Below are 26,593 nucleotides of genomic sequence, written 5' to 3'. Positions count from 1 at the left end.
CCCCATTGCAGAGCAGTGATGTCATTATTATGGCATGCCCAGAGGCCACCACTGATTAAGTACAGTATTTCACATGCTGACTACTAAACAAAGACAGGGATGCCCATGATGACTGCTTTCTATTTATGCATAATTTGAGAAACCTACACGATACACATATATATGTCTACAGTTTGTTTTTTTCTTTACATGTGGTGAAGGTGCTGGCGCATACACTTAACATATCCATAAACTACTTACACTGAGTATTTGCCAAAAAAAAGGTGTCTTTTTGAGTTACTTGGACAGTACTTCTACACATACGTTTGTTTTACTGTATAGGAGAATGTAGTTTATGGAGAAACACAGTAAAAAAACAAAAACGCAAACATCTACAGTGTGATTTATTTTCAGATAGTGTGACCTTTAAGGTGGCATATAGGTCAGAAGAAAATGTAAGGGAATAAGATTGCATTTACACGTTTCATAGTTTTGCCCAAAATTGTGAATCTGCAATTATGGACAAATTTAGGGCCCACTGACTTCAACTGGGCTGTTCACACTGTATATTTAAACCCTTGCCGCCACATCAAGTACTGGAACACCCTGTGGCAGGTAGGAGGATTCAGAGCTCTGAATCATGCCGCTTCTGACTAAATAACTATTTAACCCTTAGAGGACTTAAAATCAATGGCTGGCGGCCGGGGAGGAGGGAATCGGGCGATTATAACCACTCGGCGCCACCCCTTTCCATGGGCCATGTACGATATTGCAGCTCACCATGTGACTGAACTTAATTTTTATGTATATTTTCTGTTGACAGGTGTGGAGCAGTTTTAATTTTTTTTTTTTTTATGTTTTGCTTTGTTGTCTACAATGATTCTCATGCCCACTGAGTAAGAACACAATTCCGTCTCCTCAGATAATCATAAGAGATGTAACTTTATTTCTCTCTTATAGGGGTGCATTCACACCACGACTGTGCCTTCTGAGGCACCAATATGTCAGCATCCTGTCAAAATCAGGTGTTGACGTATTTGTGCACAGACAGCAACAGACTCATTTACTTTTCCCTATTGTTGGCTACCGATTACAATCGGGTCATATCATGCACATATACAGGTTTTCACTTGAACAACTCGAATATGTGCAAAAAATGACCCAAACCTAGTGACTAGCTGACTAAATTTGGCCATAGAAGTAAATGGGGTCCATGTACAGATACACCACCAGCACCCAAATTTACCAGGGTGGTAACTTATCAGTGCCTTGGAAGGGACAACTATAATGTTAAATTTGCCTAAGAGAGACACAGCTAGCACTTACTTTGTGACACAGAGTGTGTCCCTGCATTGACTGACAAGTGTTTCTCTGTCCCCTTCTCTTTGTGGACGGACTGTAATGAGTTCAAGTGTATTAGGCCTGGCACAGAATTCGCGATTGGCGGGCTCTATCTTTTTGCTTGTGCAGTTTGCAAGATTTATTCTTCCAATAGGATTCTATGAAGCAATGGGAGGGGGGGGAAAAATTAGCATAACAAGAATATTTCAGTTCTTAGTTTCTGACCAACAAAATTTGTACAGCGTCCGTAATTTTAGTTTGAGCGAAACTAGATCACTTGTTAAAGTGTCACTGTCGTTTGATTTTTTTTCTGCAGAAATCAATAGTAGAGGTGATTTTAAGAAACTTTGTAATTGGGTTTATTAGCTTAAAAATGCATTTTTATCTTCATGGTTGTCTATGGAGAGGGGAGGGGTGGAGGGAGATGAGGCACCAAAACAGGACAACAAAGAGTTAATTTACAGCTACCTCCTCTGAAGTCAGAACTGACCTCTCTGACCTCTGAATACCGGCTTTGACACAGCTCCAACTGTGTAATTCTTTGTTCTCTGCTGGCGACTAATCTCCCTCCTCCTGTCTCCATAGATTACACAGGGCTCGACTGATGTAAACTAGTCGAGATTTCCTGATAATGATCAGTGAATATGAGAGAGAGAGAGAGAGAGAGAGAGAGAAAGGGGGGGGGGGGGGGAGGGAACCTGGGAAAAGCCCTTTTAAATGCAGATAATGGCATGTTTGCCTAATAAAGCCAATTACAAGGTTTCTTAAAATCGCCTGGACTATTGATTTCTGCAAAAAAAGAAAAACAGTGACAGTTTTAGGCTCTGCCATACTACAGGCATTTAGTCCAATGTAAATGTAGTGCTATGTAAATCAGTATGTATGCTACACCGCATTGTTACCAATAGAGCCCTCACTCATTGTGATTAAAAGCTTTCAATAAGAATTGAATGAATTTGGCAATGTACCACTATATAAAATATGGAAAAAAAAGTTTAACTTAGAGAATGAAAGAAAAAGGGTCACTTTTTGACAGTAGGCATCCATGAGTTGGGTTTTCCTTGCCTGATTGTTATTACTTCATTTATTTCATGGATTTGGTTGTTGATTTCTGTCTATATAAATCACTCACACTTATCATAAAAGTCAAATTGGCAGGAGTCTGGCAGCTGGGATACACAGTAATCTTAACAGCAAGCACACCATGGTCACAGAGGTGAGAGGTGGCCAAAATATGCAATGCTAAATGGACACAAATTTTCAAAAATGAAAATTAAAGACTAACCTTTCTTTTTTCATCATCTGGGTAAGTCCAGTATGAGATGCAGTAACCAGACAATACACACCAACGTCGATGCCAAGCCCCAAAGCCACTTACATCTTCAAACATAGTCTAGAAATAAGAAGAGAACATAAGTCTTTCTACTACTATAATGGGATGAGGATTTGAACTACATTCTTTTTATAAATATACTAGACTATTTGTTCATCAAAGGCTGCTATTAGCAGGAAGCAAACCGTCCTTTCTGCAGCAGGGTCATGTCTATATCCGTGTGCTTTAAGCTTGTTGCTAAAAAATCCATCTGGTCAATGAAAATCATTTGTAGAACAGATATGCTTCTCATTGCCAATGATCTCAACTTATGCCAATGTAACAGATTTCTGTGGGAATTATATGAATAGCATGGAAGATAGGTTACACTCATTTTAAGGGATTAGGTGTGATATGAAAATTGCAAACATCTACCATGCTGCCAGTATTTGTTTTGGCTTACCGAAAACACAGAAGGCGTTTGCCCTAAATTCAATATAAAAAGCTTTATCTCACTGTGCAGTATTTAGTTTCTTCACAGATAATAGAGCACACCTTAATGGAAGCTAAGAAGGAAGTAAATGTTATTGAGCAGGTTTGTGTTTAAAGGGAATCTGTCACTAGGTTTATGCTGCCTTAAATGTGGGCAGCATGGACTAGTAACAGAAATGCTGAACAGATCAGTGTACCACTTACATCAGTCTGTTCAACTGTTCTCCTAATATGCAGGTGAATAGGACTCTTACTACAACACTTCCCCTGTCCTCCAGCTGCTAATTGACAGCTGACTGCCTATACACAGCATGGATAGATAACTGCCAATCAGCAGCTGGTGGACAGAGGTTTATGCTTTTCATGAATATCCAGGACTAGTTGGCTCATGCACATAATGGTGAAGACTATTTCTTGTCCATGTTATTCAGGAGGATCTGAATCAGCTGCACAGAACAATGTAAGTGATATATCATCCTGTTCAGCTTCTCTATCACTAGTTCATACTACCCTAATATAGGACAGCCTAAACCTACTGACAGAGTCTGTTTAAAGCATAACTGTCCATTTTTAGGAATCAACAAGTTTGAATCCCTCAAGCGATTTTAAGAAACTCTGTAATAGGTTTTATTAAGCAGAAGAGTTTCATTTTGTACTCACATAGCTGTTTTCCTATCTCCCCTCTCACTTCAGAAGAAGCAGGATTTGTGTCCATTATGCTCTATGAGGGGTGGAGAGCCGTGGGGAGTGAGTGAGCACGGAGAGGATAAAAGGCATTTTTTATGTGCCCAGAAAGTGTCCAAACTTCTGGGCTACTTGTCTGCATTTCCTTTTCCTCGGCCCCTCGCCCTTCCATAGGTTATAATGGGACTCAGCAAACCCATCTTCATTTTGCTTCTCTCTAATGAATACTGCTTTGTCTGACAATGTACAGATAAGAAGGGAGGGGGGGCTAAGGGGGTAGGAAAATAGCCTTTTGAGCACAAAAAAAGAGGCTTTTTTGCCTAATAAAACCTATTACAGAAGCGCTTAAAATCACTTGTACTATTGAGTTCTAAAAAATAAAATTAAATGACAGTTACACTTTGGGGTATTCTGATCTATTTGACATGAAAGGAGCAAAAAGAAAAAAAAAACTCACCAAAAAGCCCTTCTCTTCCACAAAGGAATTTACTTGGCATTTAAGTTTTAGACAAATGTGACCTTCTAATGGAGATAAAAATGGAACCTATAGAGAGAGGAAAAAAAACAGCAGTATATGAATGAAACTGTGTAGTGTGGCACTAAATATTCACAAGCCAAAAAGACAGAAATGGCTGCACATCGCACCCATGGCTGACACGAAAGCTTATTCAGCTACATTTAAAACCAACATCAGAAGTTAGTATATAATTTGGCCAAACCATATTGCCTCATGTACCACGTGCAGGTCTTCTGATACACGAGTCCCTAACCAAAAAACATCACTGTGCCGGGCACCGACCACAATCCCCGCAAAGCGAGCGCAAGCAGAGAAGGGGGGCCACGGAATGGCCCTGCAACCCAATTGTCACAGGACCAGACCCTAAAGGGCCCCCCCAGACCCCGCAGGCGGAAAAAGTGGTTGCCAAGCAACACAAGTGTGAAAAAGCTCTTACCTCTCTCCATTCCTCTGCAGGTAGAATGGGAGAATACAATATTCAACCTTCCACTTCCTTACAGGTTAAAAGTTATTGGAATAGTGGACAACTAGCTGATCATAGAGACATGACTGCTGGGACCCTCCACCAGGATGGGGGGCGGTCAAACATCCGAGTTATTAGAGCAGCAGCGTGTGTAAATAGACCCTTATGCACTCCAATTTGTTCAGCCTTTTTAAGATTACTTACAGGTGTTCACTATAAAACACTTTAGAAGATTGTAAAGGATTAGGAAATATTAACCTGTTGACGACCTGGATAAGCATATCCATCCTGGTGACGTCAACAGTGCATGGAGTGGGCTCGGGGTCTCTATTGCTGGCTAAATTTTACTTTATAGATGCTGGGGAGTCATAAATCAACAAAGTCCTGGACTATAAAATGCAGCACAGAGTCATAAGTGTTGGTATTGGTATCATCTACATTCAGAGACATTTCATAAAACATTTAGTATTACCTTGTCTAAAAGAAATTTGTTGCTCCCAATCGAAGCTAGAGAAAGCTTGTGTGTCCCCACAAGAACAAAATTACTGGTGCGGACAGCATTAGGTCCTCCTGGACTAGCCAAGGCTATGAGGAGGAAGAGTCAGCAGTTATTCATCTGCAAAACCATACTGTATTGTTATCTATTATTATCATTATCCACACAATAAGATATTCTAAAAGCTGTTTACCTGGTGTATGGATGTTGCTCTTCTACAATAAAAGAAAAAAAAAATAATAGTTAAGTACAGTGGTACCTTGGTTTAAGAGTAACTTGGATTGAGGGCGTTTTGCAAGAACTCACAGTTTTTCAAAATTGTGACTTGGATTAAGAGCATTGCTTTGGTTAAAGAGCTCCCAGTACTGGGTGGGAGGGCGAGTGGGGGAGGGCCATGGTCTGCATATCGGGGTCTACAGCACTGTACTCTGAACCAGGAAGTCTCTCTCACCTTCCAAATCATGACAGATCGACTTCAGGCTGGGGCTTACATCAGGGGACAGGACTGTGAAGGTAATCTCTTCATAGCTGTAACCCCTCTCTCCCCTGACAAAGAGTGCTGCATGTATTTGCCCACATATTCCCCACTCATTCCTTTATGCTCCCTGCAGTCTGTCAGCCCTGGTGTTTCCCCATCCTCTCCATTCCTGCTATAATGTGCCTGCACTCACTGACAGGTTCCCTTTAAAAGTGGATTTAGATTATAAGTATGGTCCCAGAACAAATTATGCTCGTAATCCAAGGCACCACTGTATTCTGAAGTCTTGGTATAGATGAGAATCAATATTACAGAAATTCCTTGCACACCCCGGTTTATTCTCCTTTTTCTAGTAATTAGACCAGTGCTTCGCAAACCTGGTAAGGCACAAAAGGTCATGGTCTGTGCTTAACATCGGCACACAGCAAGGTTTGTACAGAGGAGGCTACGCCGATATTGTCAGCCCTGCATTATCAATATGGTACAGCATAGAACTGATATGTTGCTTGGAGGCATGCACAGACATCACACGATCTTGTGAGCGGAAACACTCTTGTGACAGCATGATTGGCTGCTCGCAATGCAGGCTTCCTAGCAGCACAAAATCAGCACCTGCCTCAGCGCCAACTCGATTTCTAATGCTTAGAGTTAGAGGTTATGGTTACATCCCACTAAAAACATTAAACTAGTGCCTGCCAGAGCACAAAACTCTCTGGGACAGGGTTTGACTAATAGGTTTTTAAAAGGTTACATCATGAAGCTCTGTGCACGGAAGATGTTATGGACCAGAATGTGGATCTCCCAGCATCATACCAAAACATAATGTAGGGAGTTCTGCATTCCAGTGCATAGCACATCTTCTGTACATAGACAGTAATCATGGAACATGTGAATGCCCCCATAGTATTAGGATTACTTCCCGAAAACCCGTATGTTAAAGCAACTCTGTAACCACAATCTAACCCCCAAACCGGCTTGTACCTTTGGATAGCTGCTTTTAATCCAGATCTTTCCTGGGGTCCGTTCAGCAGGTGATGGAGTTATTGTCTTAAAAATCTACTTTTAAACTTGCAGCCCAGTGTCAAATTGGGGTGGCCTAGAGTGTCTATGCCCTAGACTTGCAACACTTCTCCATCCCGCTTTACCATTAGGAATACCCCCAGAACAATTTGTCCTATTAATCACCTGTGTGAACACTGCACATGGGCTGGATCGTTAAGGCACCTGTGCAAAGTTCAGGTGAGGAATAGGAAAAATTAAAAGCAGCTAAGCTATCCGAAGGTATAATCGGTTTGGGGGGGGGTCAAGATGGTGGGTACAGAGTCGCATTAAGTCTCTGCTAACCCCAGCAGCCACATCATCCTTATTGTCTCTACACACATGACAGTGTCTGTCTCCAAGCAATCCACACATTCTAGGCTCTACTTTAGCAGTATAAAATCTGTACCTAGAATGGGTAAAGGACCTGTAATGATGTCATGGACACAGGTTCTTCAACCACTCACCAGCCATGTGTAAAGAACTGCTGAAAATCTACAGCTGAGGTGAGAGGAGCCCCTATCTGGCTCTACTTCATCTCCAGCATGTCCTGGTCCTTTTCAGATGTGAAGATTGCCTCTGCTGAGGGTCCTCACTCCACTACAACAGATCTGGGGCTGGGAATGGGGAAGGTAGTGTGTGTCATAAAGTAGCTGCCACTGGAAGCCAAGATTTTTTAGAGAGGGGAGCATACAGAGTGTGGGCAAGAGTTCAGATCATAATCTACAGAGGAAAGGAAATCATACTTACATATCACTGTAAAATTCAGTGGTCTTGTGGTATATACACAATTTAACTAACACCTATAGATCTAACTGTGTTTATAATATATATACACTATAGCTATGTTCATTTAGATTGGAATAGCCCTTTAATGTAATGTTATCTGGTCTAGACATGACAGAATCCAGACAACATAAACCACCTGTTATGTTGCTTTAGCAGTTTCTCCGCTGTACATAATAGCTTTAAACTTACCGTAATTGACGTCAAAAGTCTCTTTGGAGTAATAGCCTAAAAAACAAAACCAAAGAACAATAGAGTTGTTGGAAAGTATAATTAATTGGAAAAGTTGAAGAAAAGAAAGAGCCAGATTCTCAAATACATAGCTGGGCATTTTACAGCAAGTGTAAAAAAAAAATCTGTTACTGGACAGTATGCTGCCTCATTATACATACACCTTGGGTATTACTGAATATATTCCCAACACAGAACACTGTAATGTGCCTTTTCAGTCACCATGTGAAAAATAGAGGAAAATAAATCTGTGCAGCCATCACACTTAAAGAATTAATGGCATTGTGTGCAGCACTCCATACATGCTTCTGACCAATGGTATTGCTTTAGTTAAGGTAAGGTAAGACGGGGAAGGGGGCCATTCACTTAAATAACACACATTACAAAGTTGTATAACTTTGTAATCTGTGTTATTTAGGAAATAAGTGTTGAACACCACACTACCCCTTTAAAAAATTGCCCTATTCTCGCTCCTAACACTTTTTTTTTATCTTTTAGCCTGTATGGCTGTAATGTGAGGGGTCATTTTTCTTTTTTTCTTTTGCTCCGTGATATGTAGTTTTACTCAGTAACATGTTTTTATGCGGTACTGAATTTGGTGGGGGTTTTTTGCGCTTGCACTGTTTACCATGCGTGATCAGGAAGGTGATTATTGGACAATGACACTTCAGCTATCAGGGGATGATGGGAGTTGTAGACATGTAACACACGCTTTAGCTATTACTGTCGCACCATCTCCATCCAGGCACCCTGTTGTCTGGTTTCACACTTGCACCACACCTACATCAAGAGCATCCCCAATTTTGTCATCATCACAGACAGTAGTATCAGGGAGGTCGTCTAGGGGAGCTCCGAGGTCCATTCCACCAAACACCATTACCAATAAAGAAACAGAAAGTGTTACATGCCCATAGGATAGGCCATCCAAGCCTTTATCTCAGAATAGCAATATACATTATTATTATTATTATTATTATTATTGTGAATGTTTAATCTGTCTGTTCACCCTCATGGTCGCCTGAAAAAGGTGTCTGTAAAAAGCTTGACCTTGCTGGATGTAGACAGCACTTGTCGACTGTGGTTCTCTGTTATCAGCAATTATCGCACCTTGTTCTCTATAGGCATCAAAATACCTGAACTGTTTGGGACAGGCTTAGCTCGCAGTCCTATAGTAAGATTCCCTTTGTTGGTCATAACAACCAACTGGGCTTTTACCAGAGTAATATGAGAAATGGATGCCTAGCTCTGATTAGTTGCTGTGGGTAGTAGAATCTTACTGTAAGAAAGCTTGGCCCTTTGGCCCAAATTTGGAAAGTAAGTCTCCACCTTACCAGTCTTATACAGCACTTGCAGATTCGTCTAACCTGCTGATTGTTCCCCTTTAACAAAAAATGTCTGATTTGCCCAAAGCAACCCAACACAACATACAACCACAGCTCAGCTTTCATTTCTCGGATTGCTCTGGTAAAATTAAATGAGCTGTGACTGGTTGCCATGGGCCAAGCAAAAAGGAAATCTGCATAAAACTGTTTTCAATCCTCTTCATACATTCAGACATTATAAAATGGATACCGGCTGTGCATTTACTAACTTTATAAAACAGTGTCTATACACTTTATGCTAGTCAGACGACAGTATAATGTGTTTAGGGGGTCACCTGACTGGACACTGATTTTCAGTCCCCAGTCCTTTTGTCTTGGGAGGGTTAAAGGGGAACTCTGGAGACGAAAACTTGCTTTCTATGAAAAGTACATTAAACGTTATATAGATGTGTCTATATAATGTATTCCCATATCTGTGCAGTTCTGCCACACTGGTAGCTGTTTGAAATCAAGGAAGTGAAGAAAAATGGCCTCTGTGCCAATTAGGGATGCACCGAAATATTGATACTACTATCGATATTTCGGGCAAAAAACGATTTAATACCAGGATTTCCTGGTATCGATACTTCATGTTACGCTGCATAATAGTGCAGTGCATAAAGTACAGTGCAGAGAACATGGCCGGCGGCTATCTGAGTGCCGGCCGTGTTCTCTGTATGCTTCTCCCTGCCCCCTGCGGTCACCTCCGCTGCGCGGCTCTCCCTCAGCTCCCAGCGGCGCCATTTTCAAATAGCCGGCACTTGTGTAGATGCGGCTGTTACACTGACAGCGGCATCTAACCACTCCGTATGCAACAGGGGTCGGCTACTGTGTGTAGCAGACCCCCGCTGCCGGTGTCTCTCTGATAATAGAGTCCGGCTCGGCCAGACTCTATTATCAGGGAAATGATTTATGCAGCGGAGCCGGAGCTGCACAGAGGTCTGGGCGGCTGGGGAGAGAAGACTGAGAGCAGGAGGTCCCGGAGAGGACGGAGGAGGCGGGTGGATGTGCAGCACATGTGAGGATAGAGCCGGCTGGCAGGTGGGGGAGGGGACGGGGTTGTGAGGAGCAGACATCAGTGATGTGGGGGGTGACAAGGGGGGGGGGGGGGGGTCAGCCTTGCTCTGGCTATAGTCTGTGTGCGATCCTGTGTAACCTCCTCTTCCTCAGCAATTTTGGTGATTGGTGTAGATAGCAGCTGTGTGGGCAGTCAAGGTATCTGATGCAGTAGAGCTGTCTTAGTGATAGCTGATGTAGCAGAGCTGTCTTAGTGATAGCTGATGCAGCAGAGCTGTCTTAGTGATAGCTGATGCAGCAGAGCTGTCTTAGTGATAGCTGATGCAGCAGAGCTGTCTTAGTGATAGCTGATGCAGCAGAGCTGTCTTAGTGACAGCTGATGCAGCAGAGCTGTCTTAGTGTTATCTGATGTAGCAGAGCTGTCTTAGTGTTATCTGATGCAGCAGAGCTGTCTTAGTGATAGCTGATGCAGCAGAGCTGTCTTAGTGATAGCTGATGCAGCAGAGCTGTCTTAGTGATAGCTGATGCAGCAGAGCTGTCTTAGTGATAGCTGATGCAGCAGAGCTGTCTTAGTGATAGCTGATGCAGCAGAGCTGTCTTAGTGATAGCTGATGCAGCAGAGCTGTCTTAGTGATAGCTGATTTAGCAGAGCTGTCTTAGTGATAGCTGATGTAGCAGAGCTGTCTTAGTGATAGCTGATGCAGCAGAGCTGTCTTAGTGATAGCTGATGCAGCAGAGCTGTCTTAGTGATAGCTGATGTAGCAGAGCTGTCTTAGTGATATCGGATGTAGCAGAGCTGTCTTAGTGATAGCTGATGCAGCAGAGCTGTCTTAGTGATAGCTGATGCAGCAGAGCTGTCTTAGTGATAGCTGATGCAGCAGAGCTGTCTTCGTGATAGCTGATGCAGCAGAGCTGTCTTCGTGATAGCTGATGCAGCAGAGCTGTCTTAGTGATAGCTGATGTAGCAGAGCTGTCTTAGTGATATCGGATGTAGCAGAGCTGTCTTAGTGATAGCTGATGCAGCAGAGCTGTCTTCGTGATAGCTGATGCAGCAGAGCTGTCTTCGTGATAGCTGATGCAGCAGAGCTGTCTTCGTGATAGCTGATGCAGCAGAGCTGTCTTCGTGATAGCTGATGCAGCAGAGCTGTCTTAGACAGATATCACTAACTTTATTTTTAACACAATAAAATAAAAATAGTCCAAAAAATTGGTATCACTGTAATAGTGCAGGGGTATTATATTTCTACCACTGTATTTTTTTTTTTTTTTTTTTTATACTTTACTAAGCATCGAACTGGTATTGAGTATCGAAATAAAAAGTTAGTATCGTATCGAACTCAAAATTCTGGCATCGTGACATCACTAGTGCCAATTAACATTGTCTCCTGCTCCCACTGCTCTCCCACCTTAGGAGACAAATCTTCCATGCCTCTGTCTCACATTGAGTGTGTTTTCTGAGGTTGGCTGAGTGATTCACCATCTCTGACCAGCCAGAAGCAAGTGTTGCACTTATTTCGCTGATTGTGCAGAAGTGTGCAGTGAAATTAGGGCTATGTTCACACATGTTGGAGTGTCATTGCAGTACAGCAGCATATTCACAAAAATGATGCAGTAACACAAGTAAATGATGTTAAATGGTAGAGAGGATCAGAGCCTTATTGTGGGGCTCAACTTCAAAGATAAAAGATGCTTGATCATAATATGTGCGTGGAAATGAAAAAAAAAATTCAAAAAGTTCTTTACTTTATTCAAATATCAGCGTTACAGGCAGAGAATACAGTGCGCTGTGTGGTGTTACAGGTAGAGAATACAGCATGCTGTGTGGTGTTACAGGTAGAGAATACAGCGTGCTGTGTGGGTCAGTGGGACAGCAATGAAATGATAAAGTACTGCAAATAATTCAGTAACACAATGAAACTGCAATGTGTGAACACAGCATAGATGTTCTGCAACAGATTTTGGCGCCGAATGGGCAGGGTGGGGGACTGTGACGAATAGCTGAGGGAAAGCATTGCATTCTGGAACCTGTAGTACTGTGTACAACTGCTTAACCAGGAAGTTCAGAAACACAAAACAGAACAAACCCCCCCTACAAAACAAATGGATTTTTGGTAGTTTCAAACCTGGAATAGATAGGCAAGTAATGCTTTATGCTTCTGCAGAAGTTTTTTTTTTTAACCTCTACCTGGAGTTCCCTTTTAAGCTGGTGCCAGAGCGGTTTAGCTGCAGCTTAGCTTTCCCAATAGAGAACACAAGGAAGTTAGGCCATGCCAAACTACTAAGGGGAAGAGATGGATGCAATATCTGTACAGATGGCAAAGGAAATCCTGGTGTTGGAACAAATTTCATGTTACACTTATTTTTAAATATTCTCCTGCCTGTGCAATATAGAGTACTGCCACATTAACAAAGTAGGCTGGAGAAGCCCGCAAAACACATGCAGAACCATACCAAAGAGATAAGTAGTTTTTGCATTAGACGATAAACAGAAGCATTCCGAGTGCTGTGTAGAAACTGGACAAAAGTAGCAATATTACAATAAAAAATGCTATAAACATTCTAGAAACATATATTCTAATAATGCTTAAAATCCATATATTAAAATAAATAAAATTACAGTCTAATATTTACCACTATTTGCTAGATATTTCCTAGATAAAAAGCCTACAAAATATACTGTGAGCCCCCTACACATATCCGCAATTTGCAATAAACAGTTACACACAGTAAAATCTATGGGTCAATGCACACAACTGTGGATGCTACAGTACCAACATTTGCCTAAACTGTGTAAAGTAAAACAAAAACAAAACACACCACAGGTTATATAGTCTTTAGACCCTCACCCCCGTGACATCACAAGAGTGTAAATTTCATACAAAAATATCTGCAAATATTTGCAGCTTCACATTTTTCTGCACTAAAAGGGAAGCAGTTAGGTCCCCCAAGCCCTATAAACCTTCCCCAGTACCTTTTAGATGTAGGGCACAGCATTTCTCTGATGCCACATGGAAAATAAAAAAACAACTTTACTCATCACTTCCTGCTAAGGAAGCCACTCGTGTTTCATTTACACACAGCTTTGCATGAAGTGGTGTGAGTGGCTAGTAGGGCAGTACGACTATATGAGCTTCAGATCCACCCCTATGCCTGTATACTCGGTGGCGGAGAGTAGTGCTTTTACCATTGTATCTCAAGACTGTGCCCTACACATCTATAAAAGGTTTATAGGGCTTAGGGGGACCTGACAGGTTCCCTTAAATTGTCTTCTCTACTGAACGTAGCACCTGACATTCACAGCAGCTGTATGGTTTGTTTCCTTGCTAAAGATTAGTAAAGCTACTGCCTCTAGAATACCCACGAGTCCTGGCATACATACAGCCTGGTGGCCTGGCCAACATCATCTGAACACATTGCACCTACTAACCAACATATGGCTGCAGCACATCAGATGTGAGAGAAGCAACAATTTATACATAGATAAATGTATTGTATGTAAATTTGATCTGCATTAAAGAGTATGGAAATCATAGTTGGTAACCTTAGACTTCACAGCCTTTTTCCGCTTATCAGAAGTGGGAACTTCTTTTCTTTGTGCCTACAAAATGAAGTATAAATAGGCTTAATTAATAAAAGAAAGAAAAAAGGATATGTGCATTATTCAGCCTTTACAAATGTACCAAATAACTTACCAAGCTGTAGACATCTAAAAAAACCTCAAAGTCATTGGAGACATCTTCACTGAAAATTCAAAATTATATAAAAAGTCAGTAATGCCCTAGGTGAATATAAACAGTGCACTTCACAACACTAGACATGATATTCTGGACGTGAAGAAAACCTACAGTATAAGAGTACTTACAGAGTAAATATGGTTGGGAAGGACAAAGCATCTCCTTTCATTGAACTGGAAATACTCGCAAGAGGAGTAGCCACCATGTTTTCTGCACCTGATCTGAGAATTACGAAGAAGTAGTAGTTTGCAGACTCTAAAAGGAAAAATTGATAACTGATTTATTCTGAATAAACTGTTAGTGCCATTATTATATGTTCAAAACTAAATCTTGGAGGACATGTCACCTGCCCACAGGTGACAGATTTTGATAACTTATGCCAGAAATTGGCTTGTGCCTTTTAACAGAACTGGCACATTTAAAGCCAGTCTTTTTTGTACTAAAAGGGATTAACCAGGATTAGAAAGCATAGTTGCTTTCTTCCATGAAGAAGATCACCATGCCAGTCTTCAAGTTGTGTGTTGGTATTAGGGATGCACGATGCCCCAAAAAGTCGATTCTAATATTGATTCTTGGGGCAAAACATAGGTTCAATACCCAGAGTCCCTGATTGTCGGTACTTTATGTTAAGCTGTGTTTTTGTGCAGCTTAAGAGAGTATACAACATGAGAGCATGTGAAGAGAAGAGGGAGAGAGGGGCAGCCGGGAGAGGAGATCGCAGGAGAAAAGTGAGAGTGCAGAGAATGGGCGAGGAGATGTGGCCACTACACCTGAGAGAATCCATCCCGACTGTGAGGTGGGGGAGGCACGCGGGACTGTCAGGAATGACAGAGAAGCAGGGGGTGTGAAGAATACTGCAGCCGCCCGACAGCCTGCTGAACTGTATGCGGGACAGGACATCAGGACATAAATCAGTCGGCTGTGTGTGGCAGCTGCAGCATTCTTCCCGGGCAGTGTGGAGACCTGTGACCTCTGCCCAGCTGGTGTACGTCCTCCCTCCTCCTCAGCAATTCGTGCAGCATCCAGGATCCTCTGCCACTGCTGTAAACCTGATGATTCTTCTCTCTCCTCTGTCTAGCTCTTTATCCTCCCTACCATCTATCGCTCTATCTACCCATCTACTACCCCAGCATCCCTCATAGCTGAAACAGTGCATAACTACTACCCCCAGCATACCCCAACAGCTGAAACAGTGCATAACTACTACCCCAGCATACCCCAAACAGCTGAAACAGTGCATAAACACTTTCCCCAGCATACCCCAACAGCGCATAACTACTACCCCAAGCATACCCTCATAGCTGAAACAGTGCCTAACTACTGCCCCTAGCATACCCAACAGCTAAACAGTACATAACTACTATCCCCAGCATATCCCAACAGCTGAAACTGTGCATAGCTACTACCCCCAGCATCCCTTAGTTGAAACAGTGCATAACTACTGCACCAGCATCCCTCATAGCTGAAACAGTGCATAACTACTGCCCCCAGCATACCCCAACAGCTGAAACTGTGCATAGCTACTACCCCCAGCATCCCTCATAATTGAAACAGTGCATAACTATTCTTTATTAGGTATCGAATTGGTATTGAGTATCGAAATAAAAAAAAGTTGGTATCGAACTCAAAATTCTGGCATCGTGACATCCCTACTTAAAAAGGGCAACATCTGCAAAGAGTTTCTATGTTCTCTCCGTGTTTGCGTGGGTTTCCTCCGGGTACTCCGGTTTCCTCCCACACCCAAAAACAAACATTAAATATAAAAAAAAAAAAAAAAAAAAATTAAAAAAAAAAAGGGTTATCAGATATAAGAAAATGATATTTAAATAAACCCCAATTTATTTAACTTACTAATACAATGGTATCACCAATAGTACTGGCTTCAGTGTAGTTTTGCATGTTTCAAGACTCATAAGAACTGGAAGACAGCAGAACTACAAAATGTGTATTTTCTACAGCTCCCCCTCTCTTCGTAGACAACACATCCTCTGAAGTCCCAGAGTGCACTGCTTTCCTTCAGATTGCACCTGCTGCTTCATTCAGCACCACTAAGCAACATGTTGTAATCACACCTCACTCACAATAAAAAACTCCATGTGTAAACACAGGGAGAGCGAGGGTGTAATTACAACATACTGCATTGTGCTGAATGAAGTAGCAGATGCCGTGACCTCACTGATTGTGTAATAGTCTACAGTGAAATGGATATGCTATGCAACCACTTTAAGGGGCGTAACTGGCAGGGGTGCAGGCGGAGTGGGAGGAATGTGATGAACAGCATTGCATCCTGGGAATTATAATACTGAGCAACTGCTGAACCAGAAAGTACAAGCACAAAATAGAGGCCCAAGATCCCCCCAAAATGGATTTTTGGTATTAAGTAAGCAAAGCTTTTTACCTGATGCCGGAGTTCCACCATACAAACTAATGACAGAAGTTCCCCTTCAAGAAACCCCTGTGAGACCGACTTTTGAGACACTGGTCTTAAAGGAGTACTCCGGGCTGGGGGGCTTTTTTGGCTATGACCGGGGAGGAGGTGGATGAGAGCAACGACGTCCCCTTACCTTCCCGGTTTCAGCCCCGGGTCCCGGATGCTCGCTGCCCGGCCACTTCCTGGTCTCTGCAGGGGCTCGAGACGTGACGTTTCAAGTCCACTCAGCTAGTCAGTGACAGAGGAGGGATCCCGCCCTTGCAACTGACTGGCTGAGCAGACTTGAAATGTCCCATCTCAAGCCTGCGTCAGAGACCAGGAAGTGGCCGGGCAGCGCAGACCGGAGCAACGCGGTCCGGCACCCGACCCTGGAACCGGGGAGGTAAGGGGACGTCTTTGCCCTCATCCACCTCCTCCTCGGTCATAGCCGAAAAAGCCCCCCAGCCCGGAGTACCCCTTTAATAAATTCCCCCACAGTATTTATATACTGCGTCCCGAGGAACATTTCTATAAGAAATCTTTGAACAGCAGATGTTACACTGTCCATCGGCAACAAGTGGCATCATAAATTGAGACTGCAGTTACATAAAAAATTATTACATTAGGTGGCTGCCAAGTTATAAAAAATGTGAGCAATGTTTAAGTCTTGCCAAGATTTTAAGCTGCTTTACTAAAAACAGCACATTTGCACTCCTACATATATGTATCGATTGCACATCAGACTTTAACAAGTTTGCTTTATGACACAAACCCTTTAATTTCTGCAATTTCCATAAATGATTATGGCAAATAAGCGTGAAAGTAGATTTTGATACTAGACAGATGTTATCCAAAACACCTTTACATTGCAGAGATGGGAAAAGTGCAATACATCTTACAGTCCAGCACCGCCATCTGCTGGTAGCCATGTAAACCTACATCTGGAAATTTAGTGGGGGAAAGGAAAAGAAAAAAGGAGGAAGAATGAAGGAAAGAACAGTGGAAATGTTTATAACTACTTGCCTGGTCTTTGAGATGTGCTGCATACAAAATCTGCTTTAAGGGGGAGGAATATTTCTGAAACAGATATAAGGCCTCTTGATGGAGTGCTATCACTGGCATGGGAAGTGGGTTTCTTCTGAGGCCCTTCACTCTTCAGTTTATTTATCTCCGCAAGCAATAAAGCTCTTCTCTCAGCTATACAATAAAAAGATGTAAAGTGTTACTATAGGGTGAGAGTAATGATGCCACACTTAAGAATTTCCTTGCTTTGTTGAGGGAAAAGAAAAATAACAAAAACAACCACCCTTATTCGATGAATAATAAGGGTAAGTACACATGTACCATATCAGTAGATTTAATGCTGCGAGTTTGGCAGTCAAATCTGCTGCAAATCTGATTACCATTAACGTCTATGGAACTTCACTCTTGCAGAGGATTTTGATTCCACTACGAGAATACAGTCCCACAGCCTCGTAAAACTTATGATAGTGTGCTGCTGTTACATTAAAAAATAAAGACCACATTCCTATCTGTCCACACTTGCGTTCCCCCAATGCCTTTCTGCAGAGTCTCCAGGCCCCTTGCTCAGTGACTGTCAGGACAGTTCCGGCTGATTGGCTGTCAATGAGTGGGGGACCAGGAGATGCTGTAGGAGGGCACCAGGAGAGCGCTGACAAGTAATAATGGCTTCTTTATCACAGTTTACAATGCTATGGCACTCTCGCAGTGGATTGGAAATCCACTGTGAGAATAGAGTAGTACCATGGACTTGTAAAGGTAATCATATTGACACTGGATTGCATGGCAAGAAACTCATAGCGTGAAATCCACTGCAATACATGTGAATGGACCCTAAAATAAGTTTTCCACTATGAATCTTTACAGTGGAAAAAAATGTTAACTACATCTGTAGTGCATACAGTTTTCTCAATTAAAGAAATATGCAATTTGTGTCCTTTAAAATTAAAATAACCTTATTCACAGGACAGGACAGGACAGCGTGTCCGACTGCTAAAACTCCACATTTCAGGATGGGATTCCTAAACAGGATTCTGTCCCACTAGGCCAGAAGAAATGCAACCAGCGCGAAATGGCTGTTGCCTATGGAACGCCCCTGTAATTCTCACAAATGTTCTGGTGAGAGATTGCTCCTCCTTGCTGCCACCAATGGCTTGATCAGGAACTGCAGGGCTGCTCAAGCTCTGGTCCTAGCACAATTACATATCGCTAGTGCTGAAGCAGGCAGTGCTAGCAATAGTGAGGCCCCAAATGTCTATTCTAATGTATGTTAGCATTAGAATATTACACTTGAAAAAGCCATCTGCGAGGCAGATAAAGCAAGAATAGCTGTCAATAATCACTCAATCTGCTATACGGTTATAGCTTGTGGCTGGCCCTAACATGTTTCCATACATGGCAGGTCTAAAGGCCATGGCTTGGCCTCTGGCTGCCAAGGAGCACCGTTTCCTATCAATTCTATAGATGCAGTGTTCACTATTGGCAGCATCATCTAAAAGATTAAACAGCCAAGATCAACAGTTAATCTGGTCCCTGTGGAAAGGCAAAAAAATGAGATGGACATAGACCTTTAGGGACCATACGCCCATGACATTGATTTTGATATTATACGGTTAGAAGGAGTTAAATAAGCATAAATTTTGAATAAATGCCAAAATACTCAATATCAATTTTTTTTTCTAATCTATTATACAGTATATAAAACGTGGACTTATATAATGTTAGTACAAATATAAAACATTAACTGTCTAAACTAACATCATAAGTACTGCTCATGTAGTTGCTTATTATGTACCTTTGCGACAATTTGAGAAAAGCCTTAGCGTTAAAAGTTACTATAAAATGAGCAAACCTTAAGCAAGCCAACACCTGACACTTTTGTTTTGGGGGTATCAGTAACTTTTAGATATTGTTCAAGCCAGAGAGAGTGCGGCATTTGATTACTGGTGAATGGCTGTATCCATGGATTCCAGTAAGCATTAGGGCCGCATCCAACCTTTTCTGCTACCGGTAATCAAATGCTGCTCACTCTGGCTTGGACTCACAATAAAGTAAGGCTCACAATTAAGAATACTTACTTGCTACTAAAAGCAAACGCTCGGCCTCTGCTTCTGTTTGGGATCCTTTTCCATGCTCTTCATCTATGCAGCAGTTAAGAGCCTGGCTGGCTTGATGAATCACAGTTTGTTGCAGACTTATCTCATTGTTCAGCATCTAAAGCAATTTAAAATAGTCAAGAAGGTGGTGGTCAGGAGCAGCAGACAAAACTAATCAGAAAAAATTGTGGTAAAAAAAAAAAAAACAAACCCCCCAGTACATTATAGTGAGGAATAAAGTAAATGGACCACTGCCACTATTTTTCTGCTATCCCTTTGTTATGGCTATGTTTCTATTATTATTTGACCATCAAGGTTTTTTTTTTTTTTTCATGAAAAGAAAAACAAATGCCACTCTATATGAAGCATCTAAAAGAAATAGAAACTGCAAATATATCTTTGCTCATTACTCATTGGAAAGTAAACCTAAAAAGGATTTAGTGTCTTCACTTGATATGAAGTACACAATCCAGACACAATACCTTCATTTTTTGTTTAATGTTAACAGCTCGGGGAGATCCATGCCTTTTGTCCTCAATTCGAGAAGACAAGTCTTCTTTACGGACAATTTTTTGCACCACTGGAGGACGATCTGACTCCTTGAATCTTTGCGATCTGTATGCGTCAATGCTGAATGGAAATATGAGTTAGAGCGACATTGCATCCCGCACAGAACATAAACCAGAATTTTCAGTGGCAACTATAAAGATGATGGCAACATTTAGACTGGCTGGGGATCATTTGATTTTTTAACAAGTAACAGGGACTAATTATCCTACCTATAAAGAAGATTTTTATTATCCTCTTCAGACCGAATACTCTCCTGGGATTCTGCCACAGCTTGTCTGGTGGTTTGGAACTTTACTGACTTTGGGCTGTCACAGACATTACTAGTGTTGCCTGATATGCTGGATTTTGATAGTAGGGCCTGTTTAATAAATAAAGTTAAGGAAGGTAACATAAGAAATGTGCAAACCATTAGGTATAATAGTTAATGGCTATGTAGAAACATACTTCTGGACTTCCAACTCCAACAGTCTCTGCTAAAGGAGCAAGCAAAGACATAGAGGAAATGTTGAGTGCATCTTCTCCATCTTCATAATCATCTCGTTCCCCATCACTTTCCTCATCATCACAGACTTTTTCCACTTGCTTTGAAGAACTTTCTGCAACATCATCATCTTCTTCAAGAGCATCACTAAATATGTTAGTGATCACTTCGGAGCTGTTTATCTCATCAACATAATCATCCACACTCATTTCAACCTCATCCGCCACTTTAGTAAGAGAGAAAATAATGAAAAATGTATATAAATATATTTATATATAATTTTGAAAGGCTGTTGAACAAAAAAAAAAAAATTCTCAGCAAAGGTATCATTTGTTTTCCAAATGCAAAACTTTCTAGATGACCTTCATGTCCTAGCATTTAGGCTACTACTCAGACATAGATAAGTCAGTCAGACAGACTTTCAACGAGTTCAGCGAGTAAAACTGGCAGAATTCCGCCAGCCTCCATGTCATACTGGCAGCATTGGGAGGCTTGCATGCCTTCTCTCTCCGCTCAGAAGAATAGACATGTCCATTCTTCTGTTTGGAGAGAGGAGGCACGTGAGCCGCCCATAGACTGCCAGTATGACATGGAGGCTGGCGGGACTCTGCGGCGGAGAATTCCGCCAGTTATACTCCATGTGAACTGGCCCTAAGAGTATGTTCACACTGAGTAAAACAGGCGGAATTCTTTGAGCGGAGACCAGAGGCATGCAAGGCATCCCAATGACACACTCAGGCAGGGGGGATTCTACCGGTTTTACTCAGTGGGAGCATATCCCTGAAGCAGGGAACAGGCACAAGCTACAAAGAAATTCAGACTGCAGCGAGGGAGGCCAATTTGCTTGCGCTCAGAGCCACTGGAGATGCAATGATTGTGGTGACAAGTTTATATTAGACTTGTACTGTAGTCATGACCAAGACCATCAAAGCCTTTAACATGAGATGAAAAGTAAAGCACACTAAACTTAAAGCATCAACTTAAGACATAACAAACCTTTATTTTCATGAGCTTTCCCTTCTTTACATGGTTCAGACTTCACTGTGGACACAGAAGACGGCTGTATAGTTTTCCTAGGGCTGTAAAGACGCTCAGCCATTGTATGTTGCACCACACCTAAAAAAAATTTACAATACAAACTATTGACATCTTATTTTATTTAGTTCTTCAAAGACTCTACTTTCCTATAAAGACTTGAATATTAAACTCATGAGTCCATGGGTAGAATAGATACTGTTGTAAACTGCCCAGAGCAACCAAGCACAGCTTAGCTCAGCTCTCAGGTCTGGTAAATTGAAGTGCTGAGCTGTGCTTGGTTACTGTGGGCAGTTTACATCAGTGTCTATTATACACCATTTGATAAATCTGGGCCATGAGGTTTAGCTGCTTGTTCTTAACACCTCAGAGGCATTTGAGACAGGGTCTTTACATTCCTAAATGTCCACGGTACAATTTCACATTTCGGGTTTCCCAGACTGCCCCTAGTACCTAACATATGATGTAAAGTGGGTCTGGATGATGTCTTTCTATTGTGAAGCCAATGCCCCAAGTGTCAAAGACTATGTTAAAGCGTAACTATTATATAACCAAACTTCTGACTTGTCCTATTGACATGTCAGAAGTTTGTATCGGTGGGGGCCCGGTTGCTTAGACCCCTGGTGATTGCTAGAATGAATCGTCAGATGCACTCAGGAGCACACACTCTGCCCCTTGTTCTCAGCTATAAACTGCTAATACGAGCGGTCGTTGCTATAATGGAAGCCTATGAGACTTCCAGTATACAGAATTGCCATAAGTTCAATAGGCTTTTCCATTATAATTCAGAGAAGGGGCAGATGCGCTCAGCAGAGCATGCGCTGCCTCTTCTTTTCTGAATTATAATGGACATCATGTAAGGATATCATATACAGTTACATGAGCAATGCATCTAATCAGAGCTGTCTCATGCCATTCATACAGCATCACCAACAATTGGCTGCAGCAGTCACATGGATGGATGTAATGTCATAAAAAGGGAAGGACTGTGCTGATATAGCTCCCAGCTGCACCAAATAGATCTCCTACACAGCTCCCCTACCATGTTTGCAGTGTCTTCATTGGTAAATGTAGTTCCAGGAAAAACTACTTTTACTCCGGTGCACAAGACAGGAAGAGAAGTAGGAACTAGTCATCTGGGCGAAGACCATGTCGCAACTAGTCACATCTCTCTGCCTGTCAGCATGCTCTGCAGGGGTAATTGAAAGGCAAAAAAGCTACTAATGGGTCTCTCTGCCTGTCAAACATCTCACAGAGCGCACTGACAGTCAGAGACGTGACAGCCTGGTCTCCAACAAGATGACTAATTCCTGTCTCTCTTCATACCCAGTGCGCTGGAAATAAAGAGGTTTTTCCTGGAAGTACACTTACCGATAAAGACACCAAGGCAGCTTTACTGGAGCAGGGGTAAGGGTAATGGTTTGTTTATCACATTTCCTGTTACTGGACTGAGTCTGTGTTCACACTATCAGTCAGGAGCTATATTCAATACCTCCAACGGCAGTTTCTTCAGATTTGATAGGAAAATGATACAGCTTGCAGTACTACACCACAACTGAACCCCCAACTGACCCTATTACAAGTTAATTGGGTCTGTCCTGATGAGTTGTATGATCCAAGATGGATCCAGCAATGCCATATGGTTTGGGTTATAAAAAAAAAAAAAATATAATAATAATAATAATAATAATAATAATAATAATAATAATAATACGACAAGAAATGTGAACAGAGCTTAAAGAATTCTGTCAGCAGGTTTTTGCAGCCCTTTTGAAGGGTAGCATAAAGTAGTGACAGAGAAGCTGAACAGAAAAAAATATTACTTACATTGTTCTGTGCAGCTGATTCAGAGATATCCTCCTAAACAACACGGACACTTAGCCCTCTCCATTATGTGCATGAGCCCAGTAGTCCTGGATACTCATGAGAAGCAGAAAACTCCGCCCCTCAGCTGCTGATTGGCAGTTATCTATCCATGCTTTGTATAGGCAGTCAGCTGTCAATAAGCGGGGCGAGTAAGAATCCTATTCTCCTGCATATTAGGATAATGGCTAAACAGAATGATGTAAGTAATACACCGATCTGTTCAGCATCTGTCACTAGTTTAATGATGCCCTCATGTAAGGCAGCATAAACCTAGTGACAGATTCCCTCTGAAGGGGTAGTTTTACAAAGCAATAATAAGAATAATCAGATGTGTACCACATAAATGTATGTAAAGGAGAACATAATGATGTAAGTTACTTTAATTAAAACAGCATATACCATTTTATATAGACCTTGGTTTCTTCCTGACACCACCATCAGATGATCCTTTACATCAGAGCTTCTCAAAGTGTGAGGCGCTGGTCACAGGTTGGTGAGGCGGGGGAACAGGCTCTGACTGATGCCCGTCTGCCAGCTAGCCCGCAAACTCGCCTGCATGCCCGCCCTGCCGGCTCACTGCCTCCATCCACCCGCGGTGCAGTTCCTATGCATATTCATGTATACACACTCTCAGGCCGGCGGCTGAGCTTCCTGACCGGCCTGAGTGTGCATACATGTATATGCATAGGAACGGCACCGCGGACAGACTGAGGCGATGAACTGGCGGTGCAGGCAAGGTTGTGGGAGCAGAGGGCAGGGATATGGGGACAGGGAGCAGAAGGCAGTGATGCCACAGCATCGTTCCTATGCATATTCATGTATGCTTCCTGGCCGGAGTGTGCATACATGTACATGCATAGGAACGGCACCGCAGACGGATGAAGGCGGTGAGCTAGCGGTGCGGGCGGGCATGCAGGCGAGCATCAGTCAGAGCCTGTTCCCACTACTCACCAACCTGTGACCCGCCTGACAGCTGGGAGCTTCCTTGAGCTGAGGGGGCTCAAGGAACCTCTCAGCTGTCAGGCGGGTCACAGGTGGTGAGTAGTGGGAACAGGGAGCCTATTTAAAGTGGAACAGGTAGCCTGAACCACGGCCAGCAGCAAAGGTTAATCTTCCTGGTGGCCTAGTTTCAGGCTGTCTGTTCCACCTTAAATATCAAATCCCATCTCCCCTCTGCTCTGACAAGCCTCAAGCTTTGGGTGTCCACAGGTCTGGCGGTAAGTGAGAGCAGACAGTGCACACACCTCACACATCCCTGCTTCTTGTCCCCACATCCCTGTTCTCTGCCCCCCACATCCCTGCCCTCTGCTTCCTGCTCCCCACACCCCTGCCCTCTGCTTCCTGCTCCCCACATCCCTGCCCTCTGCTTCCTGCCCCCTGTTGTCTACTCTCACATACCTGTCTTCTGCTCCCTGTCCCCACATCCCTGCCCTCTGCTCCCATTAGGGCTGGGCGGTATACCGTCAAAATACCGATACTGTCTCTGGCGTCAGTTAACCGACCTCAACTCTGCCAGGACGGTATCTGCGGTATTTCCCCCCTCCCTCCTCCTCACCGGCGACCGCATGCTCTGCTCCCCTCAGTTCTTCCTGAAGAGAAGGGCTGGAGATCTGACAGGCTGCGCAAAGGCGTGCTGTGTGCTCAGCGCTGCTGCTGCTTCCGGGCGGCTCTGGAAGCTGCAGTGTGCCCTGCCTCCCCGCTCCCGTACATAAAGTGGCTGCAGGGGTAAGTATGGGTCGGCACATCCACCCACCACCGGGCACCGCACTCTGTCCCGCACAGGAATCCTCCTCGCCTCCTTACCTTTTGGCAGTGTTGGAAGCAGCAGTGTGTGGCGCTCTGCAGGGACGCTGACGGCAAATATATGTGCTACTGAGTGGCCGGGGGAGCATGGAGGTGCCGACCTATACCGGACCCCAACTATGTGCGGGAGGGGGGGGGGGGGGGGGGGGGGGGTATCCAGAACAGCATGTGACAGTGACTGGGGGCAGATATTAGATAGAGATATAGAAGATAGATAAATGATAGATGTAATGATAGATAGATAGGATAGATATCTACTATCTATCTAATCTCCTATCTATCTCCTAATCTCCTATCTATCTCCTATCTATCTAGTAAGTAGATAGCCCACGGCACTCAAAGGGTTAACGGTGCGTAATGTAGATTTATTCAAAAAAAAAAAGTGCACCACATCGTTTTTTTTTTTTTTTTTTTTTTTTATAAATGTACGTTTTGCACGTTTTGAGTGCAGTGGGCTATCTACTTACTATTTGAATACGGTCAAGAGTCAAGACCTAGGTCCGCTGGCACCAACCCAACACCAATTGAGCAGTGCTGCTTTTTCTCTTTTTTTTGTATCTATCTATCCATCCATCCATCTCCTCTATCTGTGTGTGTGTGTATATAATTATATATATATATATATATATATATATATATATATATATATATATATATATATATATATATATATATATATATATATATATATATATATATATATATATATATATACACACACACACACACACACACATATACACACACACTGGGGGAGATTTCTCAAACATGGTGTAAAGTGAAACTGGCTCAGTTGCCCCTAGCAACCAATCAGATTCCACCTTTAATTTTTCAAAGAGTCTGTGAGGGATGAAAAGTGGAATCTGATTGGTTGCCGGGGGCGACTGAGCTTTCTCAAACATGCTGTAAAGTGAAACTGGCTCAGTCGCCCCCGGCAACCAATCAGATTCCACTTTTCATCCCTCACAGACTCTTTGAAAAATTAAAGGTGGAATCTGATTGGTTGCTAGAGGCAACTGAGCCAGTTTCACTTTACACCATATTTGAGAAATCTCCCCCACAGTATATAGATAGATATAGCAAAAAATATAGGCAGCACAATAAACGAGCTGTGGGTGACAGCAGATGAATCCCAGACCTTGGATCAAGTCAGCTAGTAAAAATACTCTGATGGTAATGCAAACGTGAAAACGTGAATTTTTCAAGTGGCACTTGAAAATGGTGTAGGAGATGCCAAAATGTTGTGTACTACTTATGAAGTTTGCGGCACATTGTTATATGGAATAAATTCACGTTTGTATTACCATCGGAAAATGGGGTTTTCAAAAGGGGTGTGGCTTTTAAAAGGGGCGTGTCATAATTATCGTTCAATTTATCGTTACC

General features: G+C 42.6%; 1 protein-coding gene across 1 annotated transcript in view; it reads right to left on the bottom strand.

Annotated features, from left to right (window-relative positions):
* The window catches only part of ANLN (anillin, actin binding protein), a 43,208-nt gene that overhangs the window by 1,894 nt on the left and 14,721 nt on the right, over positions 1-26,593 (bottom strand). The window contains exons 9-23 of the mRNA XM_069958422.1: positions 21,503-21,622; positions 20,470-20,732; positions 20,235-20,383; positions 19,938-20,085; positions 19,438-19,573; positions 17,363-17,536; positions 14,058-14,184; positions 13,888-13,936; positions 13,737-13,793; positions 7,779-7,814; positions 5,478-5,499; positions 5,261-5,373; positions 4,266-4,352; positions 2,606-2,713; positions 1,306-1,478 (exon numbers count right to left, since the gene is read on the bottom strand). Coding sequence (XP_069814523.1) covers positions 1,306-1,478; positions 2,606-2,713; positions 4,266-4,352; positions 5,261-5,373; positions 5,478-5,499; positions 7,779-7,814; positions 13,737-13,793; positions 13,888-13,936; positions 14,058-14,184; positions 17,363-17,536; positions 19,438-19,573; positions 19,938-20,085; positions 20,235-20,383; positions 20,470-20,732; positions 21,503-21,622 — 1,762 coding nt within the window. The remainder of the gene's footprint in view (positions 1-1,305; positions 1,479-2,605; positions 2,714-4,265; positions 4,353-5,260; positions 5,374-5,477; positions 5,500-7,778; positions 7,815-13,736; positions 13,794-13,887; positions 13,937-14,057; positions 14,185-17,362; positions 17,537-19,437; positions 19,574-19,937; positions 20,086-20,234; positions 20,384-20,469; positions 20,733-21,502; positions 21,623-26,593) is intronic.

The sequence above is a fragment of the Dendropsophus ebraccatus genome, chromosome 2, assembly GCF_027789765.1.
Source record: "Dendropsophus ebraccatus isolate aDenEbr1 chromosome 2, aDenEbr1.pat, whole genome shotgun sequence".
NCBI lineage: Eukaryota > Metazoa > Chordata > Amphibia > Anura > Hylidae > Dendropsophus > Dendropsophus ebraccatus.
The sequence above is the reverse complement of the archived record's forward strand: the minus strand, read 5'-3'. Positions and strand labels throughout refer to the sequence as shown.